This window comes from Mesoplodon densirostris, chromosome 16 (assembly GCF_025265405.1).
Source record: "Mesoplodon densirostris isolate mMesDen1 chromosome 16, mMesDen1 primary haplotype, whole genome shotgun sequence".
Lineage (NCBI taxonomy): Eukaryota > Metazoa > Chordata > Mammalia > Artiodactyla > Ziphiidae > Mesoplodon > Mesoplodon densirostris.
The window spans coordinates 22709069-22726320 of NC_082676.1; the positions used below are offsets into that span (position 1 = coordinate 22709069).

The window sequence follows — 17252 nt, forward strand, 5'->3', positions numbered from 1 at the left end:
AAGTCCAAGGTTGAATCTGTCTGTCCTCAACTCTGTTCTCCTATGAACACAGAGAGGGGCTGTGTCTATAAAGTACCCCGTGGGACACACGGGAGGATGGAGCCTTACAGTCAAAGCCAGGTCAGAGCTGCTCTGCTGTAGTTACCACCAGCTGGGCTAACTCAGGGGGCTTTGGCTTTTGCCCTGGTCCAGTTACAGCTTGGTCCAGGAAGTGAGGAAATGGCCTCAGAATTCAGCTTTGGCTTAGGGAGGGATGGGGAGGAACAAGTGTGCTGAAAATCAGATAAATAACTGACATGCATGAGGTAGGCAAGATGGAAAGGGGCCCTGCTCCTGGGGTGAGTCGCCCTTCACCTTTACCGTAGTGTCCTATATTTTGCCAATCTACTGCTCTGCTCTGCAGCGATCCTGCCAAAGGAAAGAGGGTTTGAGAGTCAAGAAAGGACAGTAAGAAGAGAAATAAGCTGAGGAAAGAAATGGCAAACACCCGACCAGAGCTTCTGTTAGTCACCGTTTTCCCCAGGGGCAGAGCTTGCTCTAGGACTCAGGAAGACGGCAACAGAGTGGGCTGTGACTTTCTATATAGGACGGAGGGTGGGATGAGAACCATGGTCTTCCTCCCCAGAAAGTGTACACAATGTTAGCCTTCCAGACTAGGAACTCCCGCTGAGCAGGATCTAAATCAAATGGTTTCCACTCCCATCTCTCCTTAATCTTGTTCGTCTTGGGTGGGCAACCTCCAGAAAAGAGTGAACTCAGCAGAGGACAGCCTTTTGGCTCCCTGGGGCCTGGATGGGCTGCTCTGAGGGAACAGGGCTCTGCTCAGAGAAAACAGCTGAGTCCTGGCTCTTTCTCAGATGCAGTGCAGAGCCGCCAAGTTCAGGCTGCTGGAGGGGCAGAGAAGTGAGCCAGTGGCCACTGCTGGTGCTAAGGGAAGCTCTAGCGGAATCTGGACGACCACAGGCGGGGCAGGGAGCACGCTGGGGCCGGTATCCACGGTGAGGCACTCAGAGAGCTCCATGGAGGCTCAGGCAGGGAGGAGACGTGGGGCTCTCCCGCCCGTAACAGTCTCTGAGCAAGCCTCTCTCTGATCTGACCAACTTGACTGGCAGCCGCACTGGGGGGCTAACGCTATCGTGTTACATTCTTCCACCAAAAGTCCTGGAGAGGAGAAAGTAGGGCACGTCTGAAATTGTGAACTTCCAAAGGTGAAAGCAATTCTGACCTTTTCTTATTGACCTTTACGTGGCTGAAATCACCCAAGTTCTAATAAAGTCAAATCAATGAGAAATACCTATGTGACATTTAAATTTCCTTCTAAGCCAGGTTCGAAAGTCAAGCTGCCAGCGAGCTGCCATTGCGGGGGGACCTGACCATTTGTGTGAACCTAAGTTTGTCTGGTTCTTGGGGCCGTGATGCGGGCCACTGAGCAGTGCTCCCTGCTGGGGGCCTCTGTAAAGCCCGACACGGTTTCTGGGGGGAAGAGCATGGACCTCATACTTAGGAGGAAGAGCTCCGGGAGGCTGTGGTGGTTACAGAAGAGTCCTTCTCGGGGGCGCGGGAGGAGGGCAGAAAAGGGTTTTCTGCGGCAGCAGAGGAGAAAGCTGTTATACAGCCAGCACGCCAACAACCACCTTCTGCCACCTCTCCTAACCCGTTTTAATCTTCAGAAAGCAATTATTTTCTTCTCTTGTTTTAATGTGCCGGGGCATAAATTGTTGTGGTTTTAACATATTTAAAACTTATCACCAAGGCTCTTTTCTGATTTATAAGGCTTCTGTATTGGGCTGGATTAAGGTGTCACACTGGCCCCTAAGGACATGAATCATTTTGCCACATACCGTTGTTCAAAGAGCGGGGTGGACAGAGCTGACAACAATATTTCTAATCCCACTCTGGGTCCCTAGCCCGTCCCCAACCTTACCTCTTGATTGCCTGCTGGGCCAGCATGCGATTGCCAGCCAAAAACGTCACACTGCCCAAGATGGCCAGGTACTTCAGGGTCTGGAACATGTTGAGTTGCGTCCAGTAGACATACATGAGCCCCAGCATAGCTACAAGGACAGGCGTCATGACAGTCAATTAAGTCAAACAGTGACATTGCTCTGGGCAGAGGACAGTTAGAAGCCAGTAACTGCAGATCCTAAGAGGTCTGTATTTATAGACCAGCTTGTTTTATTCCCTTTATCTGATGCCAGAAAATAAACAGCTCAATATACTTGCTTCTCAGCCTTGGCTACCAAGAAATCCAGAGGTAAAAACCAGATCTCAGCAACCTGGCTCCACGTTCCAGCTCGCATCTTTGTTCTTTAACGCAGGTTTTGTTGTTGTTTGTTTTTTAAGTTATGTCCTGTTATATCTGGGGTTCAGTTGATTTTTTAAATTCTCAATGAAAGCCCATAGGATTAAAGAAATGAATCCTTTTTCTTTTCATTAAAAAAATTCTGAGGGCTGATTTGCCGCTGTGACTAGGAAGGAAGCAAGGAGGACAGAGGAGGAAGGTTTAGTCACAAGGGCTCAGGTCTGGGCGCTGAGGACCCTGGGCTCTGGCCCAGGCTCTGCCCTTCGCAGCCACTTAACTTCTCTGAGCCTAAATTCTCTCACCCATCAAACAAGGATCGTAATTCCTACCCTGGTCACCCCCATCAGGGTTGCGATGAGAATCAAATGAGGGAATGTACACAAAAAGCACTCTGGCAAAAGAAGTCATGGCTCTAAACAAATTTATATTCAGGTTTTGTTCTCAGCCTGACCTGGGAGGGCTATCACTCAAATTCAGTTAACTGGGCTGGAGAGAAAGGTCATCCTAATTCTGCCCAGAAGGATGACAGATGAACTACAGCAGGGGTTCTTAGCCCTTTCCGAGGTCATGGACCACTGTTAGAATTTTGATCAAAGTTACAGACTCTCTCTTTCCCCAGGAAAACAGAGATACACATTTGCCTAGAGTTTCAAGGGATTCATCTGTGGACCCCTACAGAATCAGCACACTAGGGACACAAAGAGGGTGACTCCTGGAAGAGTCAAAGAAATCAGAAAAGAATATTAATGTCTCAGTGAAATGCAACGGTCACCAATTCAATAGTATCGAAAGTTTCTGAAACGCCTAACTGATTTGTGAATTTACTGTCTTGTAACATTTAGGTCCTAAGTTTTCAAGAGAACAATGCAGGACAGCATGTCTCACTGTGGAAGGGGCTGTTTTCTACTACAGTCCAGACACAGCCGCTAGCAAATGTGAAGATCGATACGTTGGGGGAAGATAACCTTTGGAAACTGCGTTAATGCTGTTCACTCAGGAAGATGGCTCAATGTAAAGATACGATAAGTGAGTAATCTCTGGAAATGAACAGAGCTATTAAATGAGGGTAAAACGGCCTGCCAACGGCGGCCTAGTACAATGAAACCCAGTATAATGACAGCTGTTCTAAGCTGATGGGCCAAACAGGTTTATCATCATATTAACTGTCGTAAAAGGCCAGGAGGAAGAGGGAAATGTTATGCTATTAAGTCATTATAGTTAATAGGTTGTGGGTCTACTTAACAGGGCTTTTGCGTGGGCAGGCAAAATGTCAAAGGAGGTTAAATGGAATTAGCAGCCTGGGGCGCTTACCAGCATGTCCCAGGTGAAAGATAATCGTGCTAGGAGCAAAAGTGAAGTTGGAGACATTGGCACCAATCCGGATCCACTGAACGACGGGGAGAAATAAATTAAAAAGACATTAGAACTTGAAAGGGAGGTAACACATGCCATGCCAATGCTAATCCAATAAACAGCCCTAAGGGCTTGAAAGTTCATGCGTACCTGAAGAACAGGGCATTTTTCCAAGTGACGACCACCCTATTGTAAGTCCTCAGGAAAAACTTTCCCTTTTTCTTTAGAAAGGCCTTCCAACACCTGCTCTCAAATGAGCTTGGGTAACTCAAACCTGAACATCATTTTTAATGACAGCAAACTTTTCTATTTCAAAAACAGGTGAAACCATAAGGCTGAAAGGTCAGAAACTGTATTTGTGATGAAGTAACTGGCACCCCTGCTAATTTCTCTAAGTATTGGTGAGATAAACCCACCAGCAGTTGGGAGGATGCACATGCTCTTGCTGTGGGTTCCGTGCTTTTTGAAATTCTGATCACTCAAAAGAACAGGTGCCCATACCCTAGGTCTGGTTTCTGAAAGCTTGTGGCATGCCTTCCAGATTTAGATTGACCAATAATTCTTTTATTAAAATCAATGAATGAATTAGGAACACAAGCAACTTTCCAAAAGTAAGATCTAATGAGTTTTCCATACAGTTCTCCAAATTCTCTGAACTTTGAGGATTTGCATCTATGTTTATAATTTTTTAAAAAGAGACAAGGGAAAAGAAAGTTGGTTAAAAAAAAATTCAAACAGTACATTAAAGTATAAAAGGTAAAAATGTCCTTCTATACTCCCTAAAAGGCCCCCTCCTTAGAGGTGGCCAACACTAATAGACGATGCCTTTTTAAGGTTTTTAAACAAAGAGCACTGTACTAAACGTACTATCCTACCCCTTGCCTTCTTCACTCAATAGGACATCTTGGCAACCTTGTCCTATCAGTTGAAAAGTACATAAATCTATCCACTCTTTTAATGAGCCGCATATTATTCCACTGTAGGGATGTACACAATTTATTTAACACTTGCTTTTATGAGGACTTTAGGTTGTTTATAGTTTTATGCTCCAAACAGTGCTGAAATGCACAACCTCTGTACTCACTTTTTCTATAGCTATTAGCATCCGGTCTTGCTTTTTTCACACTTGACCTCATCTGAACGTTCCTACAGAGCATCCCTGTCTATACACTTTTACCATTTTTAATGGTTACTGGGTACTTTCTCATGCCCCTTGATAATGGATCAGTTTTTCTGGCTGCTCCCCCATAACGGGGAATTTTAGTTATTCTAAAATTTTTTGACCATCGGTTTGGGTCACAGCTGCTGGACCCCTCTGGAGCTGTGCTGAGGCCAGAGCACAAAGCCTCCTTTGGAACAGTTACATCTGCTGAGTCTGGCGCCAGACACACGCTGCCCATGCTAATTACAGCTACTCACCAGAGCAAAGAGCAGGAGCAAGGGCGAGAGGATCAGGGCAGTGAATGTATTGGACACCACCGTGGGGGGCCTCTTCTCCGGCTCGCGGAACAGGTGCTGCCAAAAGAAGACAGGCCAGGAATATTTTAAAATGTGCTCTTCCCAGCAGGGGCTGCCATGTATACGTACTAGGAACCAAACGCCAATGACAGTCAAGAAGAGGAAATGCCTCCCAGAGGCTGAAACTTCCTGGCCATGAGTGGCCACTTGGCCTTTCGCCTCTTCTCAACACGGGCTTCTGCTTCCAGAGGCCTGCTTCGAAAGACACTACACCAGTTCACTACTCCTGACCAACCCTCTTTTTCCCTCCAAGACATATTGCCATTTAGAGGTTGGAGAATGCGACCTATCAAGCAGAATTTGCCTAGTATCAAAGATGGTGCCGGGGTATCTGGATGGCTGGGGTGACACATCCAAGGCAGGACTCTGGATTTCATAATGCTTCTGGGTTCCTAGGGTAGCATTATCATATTGTGCTAACCAACCTAAATTAGCTAACTGGTGTATAATAATTTAAAATTTTTAAATTTTCTTGCTTGCCAGTGTCCAGCCAACCCAGCGCCATAACAAGGCAGCTCCTCCACCCGAGACTCCTGCTCCCAACTGTTGAACCTCAGCTCCTCTTTGCTGCCAGTCATGAAGGGACTTCTAACATTGCCTGTGGCAGTCACTGCTGCCTACTCCACCCTAAAAATCAGTCAGCACCCCGTCATCATGCTTATACCTTCCACTACGTAACTGCATTTGACATTCTTAAACAATGCTATAGCAACATTAGGAGGATTTTAAAAAAGAAATCCTACTACTCAGCTTTTGGGCCCTTGTCCTTTTTCTAACGGTGAGATAAGAGTAAGTAGTCTGCTTGGAACACGTCAACATTAATTCAAATGGGGATTTCCCCGTTACTGCAGTATGATCATTTCTCACGACTGCAAAACAGTCTACCGAGTGGCTCTACCTCAGTTCCTTTAACCAGTGTTCAAACTGTTTAATAATTATTGCTTATTTTGTGAACTGCTTTAGAAACTTTTCAAAGCTTTTCTTTTCTTATCTGTGAACTATTTTGATCCTCACAACAGTCCTATGGGCTGGGCTGGGCAGGGATTGCTAATATTTGTATGCAAGGAAAGTGAGTTCCGGGAGAGAGGAAGGGCTTGCCTAGGGGAGGAAAGCCCTGTTCTCCAGTTGAGTTGTCCACCTGTGGGCCCCATCAGCCCTGGTCTATGCAGGAGCAGAGAGGAACAAAGCCAAACCCATCTGTGCTGTAGTATCAAGCAGTGATCTGAGGGCTAAACCTCCTGCATGTTTAGGAAAAACAGATTCGGGTTCTGATTTTGTCTCCAACTATCTGTTTTCTGGGAGCTGGTCAGTGGGCAGCTTGAGCCTGTTTTTTCAGCACTAGGATGGGGCTGATATTTGCCCTGCCTGATCCACAGGGTGGCAAAGACCAAACTATAAAATATCATATAAACAGGTTAAAGAAGGGACCAGAGCCAGTGTCCAGGGGTCTGCTGCCCTCTCTCACTGTGCCCATTTCACATTTCTCTTCAATGTTTAGTGAAGAACCCCTTTGGGATCTACCTGAATTTCCTGTTTGGGGGTGAAAAGGTTCTTGGACAGGACAGTCGACGGAGCATCTTCTTCAGGGAACCTGATGACCACATCAGCCTAAAAAAATACATGCAGCCATTAAAGGCACAGGGGCAGAGAAGGAGGTGAAACTCATCAGCAGGACAGTATCTCCTAACTCACGTCCAGGACCATAACTGAAAAAAGCTCCAAGCAGTCCAACCATTTCTGATCCATTAGCCGACAAATTGAGGCAGTAAAAATTTCAAGAACAAAATAAGTATTTGTTGAAAATGCTTTTTAGAGCAAGAGTTCCAATTTTCTACTGGTCTGGTGAGCCCCACAGAGCTGCCTAATACAAAAATCCCAGTTGGTACTCAGGCTGTTACAGTTGCAATCAGAAACTGCTCCATGTCCCTGGGAAGTGTAATTTAGTCTCAGACCCCCCAAAAAAAGAAACGAAAACGTGCTCTCATACAAAAAGCAGCCCAAAGTCCAAGAGAAGAAAAGGAGCTTTGAATACAACATAAGAAAATGCAGCTGCCCCTTTGTCTTGCAAAGGGAGCCAACCACCACTCAAGACCTGCAGTTTGGCCTCTGCTACCTTTCCAACCTCACCGCCTACTGCCCTTGACCAGATTCAGGTGCTCCAGCAAAATGGACCCAACTCATATCTCACTGAAAGCACCTCAAGCTTTTCTGGAAGCTGTTCCCCCAGCAATCAATCTATAGTCCCCCAGATACTATCTGATAAACCCCTGCAATTCTTCCCTAGTTCAAATGTCATGTCTTTCAAGCTTTCTCTCAACACACCAGTCAAAAGTGAGTTATGTAAGTGAAACACACTATGTAAACTATTAATACACCTTGCAGTTGTTGGTTATTAGTTAATTTACATTTTGCATATCCCACAATTCACGGTCCCACACCATCCTGAATTGGAATTGGATTTCAAATCTTAGGCCCCTCCCTGGCCCACGCTGTGAGGCCACGTCATATCTCAAAGCCTTTATCTCATATCTATGTACCCCCCCACAGTGCTTTGCTGTATTATGAAAACCTTCTTCTAGTACAACTTTTATAGAAATTTGCTAGAACCCATGAGGGCAAATCTATACATCATTCATTCCCTCAATCACTATTTATTAAACCCCTAAGACGTGCAAGGCCACGTGCATGCCCCTAAGACTACTAATGGGGACAGCACACAGCCCCTCACCTCACAATGCGTGCGCCCTGGGTGGCAGGGCGAGGCCAGGGTAGGGAGCCCATGCCCTGGAGAGGAGCTGTCTGTGTCTGACTGCAGCACAGCCACTCTTGCCTGGGTCAAGATACATGGAGGCACATACCACATTCCACAGGATTGGGTTCTTCAAAGTAGCATCTCCGATGATTAAGTAGAGAGTGTAGGTGCCGGACGCAGAGTCAAATTCGAGCTTTCTCTCAGAGGTATCCAGTTCAAACTTGTACACGTTCTTGCTGTCCGGCTCCGCAACAAACACCACCTCCTGGCCAGTCTTCTGGTTATGGAGTCGGACAAATGTCTGGATAGAACAATAATGCAACCCTTCATCTGATAATTTCAAAACTCCCTCTGGGCTCAACATCAAATCAACAAGGCAGCAGGCTGTCAGTTCTTTCGTCGCACTGGGAGCTCTGGGATCTGCCAGGCCTGCCCGAGAAAGCAGGAGGAGTGGCCGTCCCACCCTGCTTACTAGCTCAGAGATCAGAGATAACTTTTTGCTAGTATAAGAAATTTAACTTAGGGGTCCAGCCAATTCTCAACGACTTGTAGGCCGAATGCCCAGTTTGTGGATGATTTAAGCCCTTTGCTGTTGCTGTAATTTCTTCTTTCTGCCAGGCTTTTGGCCACTCTGCTGCCCAATTAACTTCTTCACCAGAGGGTGAAAAGAAGGGAAATGAGGTGGAACTTGAAGAAGCTCATTTTCAATTTCCTAGTGCCTCCAGCTAAAGATTTAGGAGAGAAGGCTTGGGGATTGATAGCAAGGCAGAGTTCTAATCGAGCAGAGCAGCCCAGTGTCAGAGAGAGCCTAGCTTGAAGACAAACAGATTTGGTTACACTACTTATTGGCTGAGCAGGTTACTTAACCTCCTTGAGCCTTGATTTCTGCATCTTTAAGATAGATTAACTTCTACATGTGGTATATCTGTGTGAAGAGTCACAATAATGTAGGCAAAGCATTTAGCGTAGGACCCACTATATACTAGCTAGTCAACAAACATTTATCAATGATGGTATGAGTCTAATCACTTTATCCCCCCAATGGCCTAAGAAACTAAGGTTTCTGCAAATTAGAACTGCAGCAAAACTTAATATCCACTCAGCTTTTCTTTCAAGTGTTTCAAAATAAAGAATTCAACAAAGCAGGTAGATTGGTTCCATTTCACAGATCATAAGGCACGGAGTATCAATGAGTTGCCATGGTCACAGAGCTAGTGCTGGATCCACAGAAAAAAACATAAATCTCATTTGTTACTCTACACCTGGGCAACAAAGAACAACCATCAAAGTATTTAGGGAAAGAGGCCCAGAGCTGTGAAGCCTCCTGACTCCAGCAGTCTTGGCCAAGAATGGGATTTAGAAGCCTGGATGCCTGATCTTCCTCCTGTCACAGCCAAGCACAGGCAGGAGCCAGGATCATCTACAAAATGTCGTCTCTACCTAGGAGGTCTGTTAAGCCAGGGTTTCAAAAACAAAATCTTGGATGAGACGAGTATTCAGTTAAAGTTATACTTCCTCACTAACTCTTCCTGCCCTAACCCTAATCCCACCAATTTTGTCTTGTAATTACTTCTCTTCATATTCTGTCTTCCCTTGTGCTGTTTCATTGGCAAATGCCATTCTGAGAAGGAGCTGGGAAGTGCTAAGGGGCTGAAAAGTTAGCCGTGGCCAAGTGGCCTGACCGAGCTCTCTGGAGCTTGGGTGTGGAGGGAGGAGAAGCAGAGAAGCAGAGAAGGACCGGGACGGCGGTGCTGGCGGCAGCCACTCTGGGCCTGGGCACAAGCACAGTAGCTGCAGCTACAAGAAACAGAAAGCAAAAAGGTTTCCAAGTTAAGTCCACTCACCTCCATGGTCTGTTCTGAAGCTGCCCCTCAGCATGGACACAAGTCCGCTAGCTCTTGCTAAAGTACTGCTACAAAGCACCTAAACCAAGGCCACTAGGTCCCATGTTCTTTCCTGTCTTTCCACATTCAAAGTACTTCTCTGAATTTCCCTTTACAATACAACCGTGGATGGGGCAGGGCTCAGAGCAGTTATTCTCAATCAAGTGGGATGACAGAGGCAGGAAAGGAGGTGTCTGAGAGGACAAGGGCCATATCAGACTCTCTGGGGAAAAGATACAGTTTGAAAGTCTTTTAAATAATAATTATCATTATGTTATATATGGAAAACAAAAATGAAGCCTATTGCTTTCATAACATGAAGGAGGCACAAGTTAAAAAGTGCTAGTTTTCAGATTCCTACAAAATCTGCTTTGGCCAGAACAAAAGCATACTTTGGGCTCACTTCCTAGGTTTTCCTTGTTTCAAAATTATTTTAATATATGTTTTTTAGTCAGAAAGAAAAAAGCCTCAATTAAGTGCTTATCTGCCTTAAATATATCTTTTCTATGCCAGTTAATCTCTTTAAAAGAAGAGTGCATTCCAGGTTCAGGGTTACAACCAGTATAAGAGGGGCAGTGTCATGTGGGAGAACCCCATGGATTGTCAGGGCTCAGAGTGAAGATCTGAAAGCAGGAATTCGGAATTTTCTCGACTCAGTGTTATATACCACGTCAACAACTATCGTGTACATCAATGTTTCAGGCCAAGAGAACCGTCTGCGCTTTTTCCTGACCTGGTGAGGGGTGAGTTCAGCACCAGTGTTCACATCTACCAGCTGGAAGAATAAAGCAAAGTTCTGGTGGCTGTCTGCGATGAATGTGCCCTTGGCTTTGGCTGGGTAGGTCACCCTGAAAGAGACATTTATACGGTAAGTTTTCAGAGAGGAGGATCTGCAGATCTCTGAGACAAGAGGGAAGAATACAAACTTCACTTCATTGCCTAATCCTCCCTCTCCCAATTGTAACACTTTTCTGCTGTGGACAGAGTGGAGAATTGTCTGTGGCCTGAGGGCAAATTGGATTGATAAAGCCAGGACTGAGAAAAGCACAGAATAAACTTTCATCAGGGTCTGGGGAAAATGCTATGTGCAGATGCTCCAGGCTTTCACTTCAAGGACCTAAGGATATCAACTCAACCAAGTCAGGCACCAATGGGGCTCACGTGTCCCCATGCAAGCTCACAGGTGGACTGGAGCGCTGCGCTGGCAAAACCACAAGGAGAAAAAAAAAAATCACAGGATCAACGTTTGCAGCATATGTGAGCAGGGTCGGGAGACTAGGAGGTAGGAGACGCAAAGGACAGAAAGGTATTTAGTTTTTTCTTTTTTTTAATGCTGCATTTTTTCCCCTGGACACCGTTTCAATTTATTTTTCTGCCTGAAATTGAGTTTTAAAAAGTTATTCTCTCAAAAGGCAGGATGATGAGGAAACTGCTCTTTTCAGAGCTATCTCCTGGGATTTTAGGTTAAGATGGCCAGGGGATAAAAAACAAGCCAAATGATTATAGAGCTCACAACGGGTCACGTTTCATGCTTAGGCTTTATATTTACTTATGAATAATACCAATTCTTTATCTACGTAGAGTATTAAACTTTGCAAAGCACTTTTACAGACATTATTTCAGTGGATTCTCAACAGTGCTCTCATTTCCAATGTCACTATAAAAATATCCAAGCCAGAGGCAGAAAGCCTAGCCCCTCCACGTGACTTAAAAGGAATGAGTGAATGCTTGGCTTCTAGTCTCTGGCTAATACCCCATCTTCAAAACAGCCTCGAAGGTTCCCCTACTTTCTTTGGCATCTATAGCCACCCCAGTTGAGTAAATTTGGGGTCTGAACTACACCCAGATGTCTAGATGCCCCCTCCCCCCGCACCCAATGAGGATCTGGGAGAGGGCTGAGAAATGGCTTCATACAATGTTCTGGCCCAACTCTGATCAATTACTAATGGTTACCTAGAAGTCTGTGTTAAAAAAGATTCTGAGGTACTTTCCTGGAAGTCCAGTGGTTAAGACTCTGTGCTCCCAATGCAAGGAGCACGGGTTCGATCCCTCGTCGGGGAACTAAGATTCCACAAGTCACATGGCGCAGCCAAAAAAAAAAAAAAGAGATTCTGAGTTCAGCAGGAACAAATGCTGTGACTGATCAGTGATGCCCTCCATGGACTTGAGAAAGGGACTCGCAGCCCTAGCACTGGGTATCTGCCATCTCACTTCTAAGGACCTGTGAGACGTACAACTGATTTCAGGCTCACTGTGGGCCAAAGAGAGTTGCCATGAGGCCCCTAAAAGCAAGTTCAAGACTGTGAAGATAAAGAGATGACATCAGGGTTTCCCTGGTGGCGCAGTGGTTGAGAGTCCACCTGCCGATGCAGGGGACACAGGTTCGTGCCCCGGTCCAGGAAGATACCACATGCCGCGGAGCAGCTGGGCCCGTGAGCCATGGCCGCTGAGCCTGCGCATCCGGAGCCTGTGCTCCGCAACGGGAGAGGCCACAACAGTGAGAGGCCCGCGTACCACAAAAAAAAAAAAAAAAAAAAAAAAAAGAGATGACATCAGAAAATAAGTTAATACACTGCTTCCTCCATTAAGAAAGTCTTGTTTTAGGGAATTCCCCGGTGGTCCAGTGGTTAAGACTCTGCGCTTTCATTGTCAAAGGTAAGGGTTAGATCCCTGGTTGGGGACCTAAGATCCCACAAGCCATTCAATGCGGCCAAAAAAAAAAAAAAAAAACCAAAGAAAGTCTTGTTTTAAAAAGAACTGTCATCTGAACTAAATAATGTGCTTGGTAACACAGCTGACTGATGGAGACTTACATTCTGAGGTAAGCTCCTTACCTCGTGGTGGACTGTTAATAAACAGTTTATTCAGGGACTGATCACTGATATAGACAACCCCCAAATTTGTTTGGATGCCAAGCAGCACCCCTGATGCAGTGCCAGAGGAATGACAGCCTCTTTAATTTGGAGTACAAGCTGGGTCACTGCTGACACAGAAATGACGTCTGGAGGGGCTCGGTGCCTAGGCATGCTCCTCCCAGCTCAAGCCTGGATTCACTGTGCCCAGGAGGCATCCCACCTACCGTGTGGTTTTGGGTGCAATGCTCTGATCCTTATCCACAGTGGAGAGATCAACATTTGTGATGCCAACTTCAGTGGAAATCTTGACTCTGAGCTAGGGTGAAACACAGAAGAAAATCGCCAAGTCAGCTGGTGAGTATACCAGGAATGAATATACATATCCAAATTTTTCTCTTACTTGTGAGTAAAGGCATGAAAAAAATCCTAGGACAGGAGTCTTCAATGATTTTAGTAAAACTGACCCATCCCAGTAGTATTTCTACCTCTTCCATCTTGAGGCCTAAAAGTAACTCCTTGATTCTTAGCCCTTCTTCCTTTCTTTGGATTTGAATGAATGGTATATATCAAAAAAGAAACAAAAAGAAAAAAAGTAGGTATCTTCTTTTATTAATCTATTTATTACTTTAAAATAAATAAGGGAGACACTCCTTAAGTAGTAACCTTCAAATAATTTATATCAACAAGTACTCAATTCTAATGACAGCTAATGTTTATTGAGTGTTTACTATGTGAAAGACACTGACCTTCTAAAGATGATCTCATTTAATCCTCACCACAACTCTAAGGTAGTGCTATTTCAGATGAGGAAATTAAAGATTAGAGCGATGAAGCCATTCACTCAAGTTCAGATAGCTAGTAAGGCAGAGCCAGGGTTCAGGCTCAGGCATCCTGACTTAGAGTCCATGTTCTTAGGCACCTTCCTGTCCAACTTCCCAGCCAACACTTAAGTTTGTGCCAAGCAGACTATAGGTCTGCCCAGGAAGATTTAAGAAGCTATGGCAGTCATCTGTGCCATCCACCAAGTACTTCTGCTTCTCCTTCTGAGCATGTGGCAGAAATGTACTTCCCTGCCCTCCTGGAGTCAGTTATGGCCTTGTGACTGGCTCTGGCCAGAAGCGTGTCACTTCCAAGTGGAAGCTTAAGAGTCGGTTTGTGATTCTCCTCTCCTCTGACATGGACATAGACGACCTACAGAGGGGCTTGCTACTTCAGCCTGGGTCCTGGAGTAAGGGCAACGTGAAGTAGAGTCTCCAGCTGACACATTAAAGATACCTTGCATGGGCAAAAAAAAAACTTGTTTTAAGCCACTGAGATTTGGAGTTTGTTACAAGCACAAACCAGTCCATCTTAACTCTTACGTTGCTTAAATTCTATACATTCCCTATAAACATTTTCACAGAGAGGGGCCAGCCAATGCTAGTAAACAAGAAATTTTTAAAAATTAGATTAAAATAAACATAAAATTCCAAAAGAGACAGAAAACATGCCAAAAGTCTACTCAGGGGAAATTTTTTATTTAAATTTTTTATTTAAAATCTAAGTTTGAATGTGTAAATTATGCAATCCCAAGACACTTTTAATGTGTAAACATATCTGTGAGACTTCCAAATATTTGATAAGCTTGAATGTAATGCTTAAAGAAATCCTTGCCAAATACACTGGTTTACAGTCTAGGTTAGGATCAAGGAATAGAGATAGAAGGCCGGGCAAATAATTGAAGGATAGCTTCAGCATTTTTCTAAAGTGCACTATCAAGATATGAGAACCTCAAATCAAGGGCAAAGAAGAAAAATTCAAAAGAGATAAAGATAGCTATCAAGTAATTCCTTTTAACAGCCTCCATAATAACTATTTTGTGACAACAACCTCAATTATCAGGTTGAAAAGGGGTGTTCTGTTTTGCTTAAAAAAAAAACCAAAACCCTAAATGTAAAAGATTACCGAAGGCTATAAGCGTATTATTACCTCCTACTTTTGAATACACAGCCGCCTATTGGCAGAATTATATTTAGCATCATAGCTTGCCACTGAATCTAGGCAACTGGGTGAACTATGGTGGGGGGTGGGGGAGGAAGGGGAACAAATGGCCTTCAAGTTGAATAAACCACCAAGGGGAGAGCTGGTATCCTCCACTTTGGCTCTTGGGCGCTCTGCTGAGCAAACAGCTTCACAACTCATACAGGGCGTGGAACCAGAGCCAACTTTGCTGTTATAAAGCTCAACACAGAGGCACTGACAGCGCTTGCATTTGAAGGAACACCGGAGTGGAAGAGGCTCAAGCAAAGAAGGAGCCAAAGAGCTTGGATCTTTAGCAAGACACCCCACTGAGACCACTTCCCTATGTCCCCCTAGAGCATCTGGAACACCTAGGTGCAGGGACAGACAGAGATGGCAAGATGCACTTCCTGTCCTAAAGGGAAGCATAAAGGCAAAGCTAAATTATAACAGACCAGGCTGCTGCTTTAATGCAGGGATGGACAAAGTGCTATGGAAGCACAGCAGAAGGAACTGTGACCCAAGTCCGCCTCGGGCAGCCCTGTTTGGGGAGTGGGAAATGTGTAGCAGGAGGGCTTAGGCAGTCCTCCGGTTTCAGGAGAAGCAGGAGTTTAGCAATACTCCATGCTATAAAAATAATCTGTTTTCACGGGTAATTACTCTGCAATCTTTATCAATATTAACTAGATAATTCCCTCTTCACTTCTGCGACTCCTTCTCTTAAGGACTCACTCATTTAATTTGTAAATGTGATTTTAAAATCATCATCCCACCTAAATGTCAATAAAGAGGAGACTAGTTAGAGAAATAATGATATATATACATACACTTTGAACTAATATGGAGCAATTAAAAAGAACAACGTAGGTGTCTATGGACTGATACGGAGACCACCTCCTACTTTTGAATACACAGCCATCTATTGGCAGAATTATATTTAACATCGCCTGTCACTGAGTCCAGGCAACTGGGTGAATTATGGCAGGGGAGTGGGGGGGTGAGCGGGGGTGGGAAGGCCATCAAGTTGAATAGACCCCAAGGGGAAAGCTGGGAGCCTCTACTTTGTAACAAAAGCAAAGAATACAACTGTTCATAGAATGATCACTTTTGTCTAAATAAGAAAGGATATGCATACATTCAATGATATGGGCATCCTTCTTTTTCAAAGTATACAGTTAACTGTTACTAATGGACTCCTCTAAGGCAGCGGGTCCCCAACCATTTGGCACCAGGGACCAGTTTCATGGAAGACAGTTTTTCCACGGACGGGGGTGGGGGTGGGGGTGGGGGAGTGGGCGGTTGGATGGCGTGGCTCAGGCGGTAATGCGAACGATGGGGAGCGGCAGATGAAGCCTGGCTTGCTTGCTGGTCAGCCGCTCACCTCCTGCTGTGCGGCCTCGCTCCTAACAGGCCGCGGAGTGGTACTGGCGGTTGGGGACCCCTGCTCGAAGGAGAGGGACTGGACTGAAGGGATGAGAGAAGGCTCTAATGTTTCATTATATACCTTTTTGCAGTTTGAACTTTTTTAACTACATGAATATTTTACTCCTATTTTTTTTTAAATAGGGATTGGGACTTCCCGGGTGGCGCAGTGGTTAAGAATCTGCCTGCCAATGCAGGGGACACAGGTTCAGGCCCTGGTCCGGGAAGATCCCACATGCCGCGGAGCAACTAAGCCCGTGCGCCACAACTACTGAGCCTGTGCTCTAGAGCCCACGAGCCACAACTACTGAAACCTGAGCGCCTAGAGCCCGTGCTCCATAACAAGAGAAGCCACTGCAATGAGAAGCCCGCACACTGCAACAAAGAGTAGCCCCTGCTCGCCGCAACTAGAGAAAGCCCACGCACAGCAGTGAAGACCCAACGCAGCCAAAAAATAATAATAAATAAATAAAAATAAAATAGAGATTATCTGAGCAATGGCATTGTGTGACAAATACTTTCTTCTTTATAAACGATTCTGTATTAAAAAGCACCACTCAGGGACTTCCCTTGTGGTCCAGCGGTTGAGACTCTAGGCTTCCAATGCTGGGGACACAGGTTCGATCCCTGGGGAGGGAACTAAGACCCCACATGCCATGCAGTATGGCCAAAAAAAAAGTACCACCCAATAAATATGATTTAAAAGACAATCACTCTCCCTTTCAACAGATGAATAAACACAAACATGTTTAAAGACTTGTGTAAGGCTCCTCAGTGTATCCTAATTATAGTGATAAGGAAGCCATCAACTTGCGGGTTTTTACTTAGAATCCTGACTATAAACTTACAATAGTAACACGGTCACTAAAGCCTGCTAATCAAGATTCAACTGTATGTTTGTTCTGAAGACATTATAAGCATTCACAATATAGACACATGGAATAATGAAAGGGCAAACTGCAGTGAACTCAAGTCATTTTGGGTTTGCTCTCAGCCCTAATTTTAAAAGGCCCCCTATGTTACAGCTTTCTGTGTTGCACAGAAACACCGTAGGGCTGTTCTTAAATAAGGAACCATTTAAAACAAGTCCTTCCACTCCTAAAATCTTATTACAAATGGGTCTCTGGAAACACTGAAAAGAAAAGCATTTTTATGCTACTCTCTTAAAG

General features: G+C 44.9%; 1 protein-coding gene across 2 annotated transcripts in view; it reads right to left on the reverse strand.

Moving 5' to 3' along the window:
• Positions 1-17252, reverse strand: part of RPN2 (ribophorin II) — a 55237-nt gene that overhangs the window by 3072 nt on the left and 34913 nt on the right. Inside the window, exons 10-17 of one of the 2 annotated variants that reach the window (XM_060120113.1) lie at positions 12888-12979; positions 10542-10656; positions 8032-8226; positions 6695-6781; positions 5075-5170; positions 3614-3689; positions 1925-2054; positions 361-408 (exon numbers count right to left, since the gene is read on the reverse strand). In XM_060120113.1, the coding sequence (XP_059976096.1) occupies positions 361-408; positions 1925-2054; positions 3614-3689; positions 5075-5170; positions 6695-6781; positions 8032-8226; positions 10542-10656; positions 12888-12979 (839 nt within the window). The remainder of the gene's footprint in view (positions 1-360; positions 409-1924; positions 2055-3613; positions 3690-5074; positions 5171-6694; positions 6782-8031; positions 8227-10541; positions 10657-12887; positions 12980-17252) is intronic. The other variant, XM_060120114.1, reaches the window with a different exon arrangement.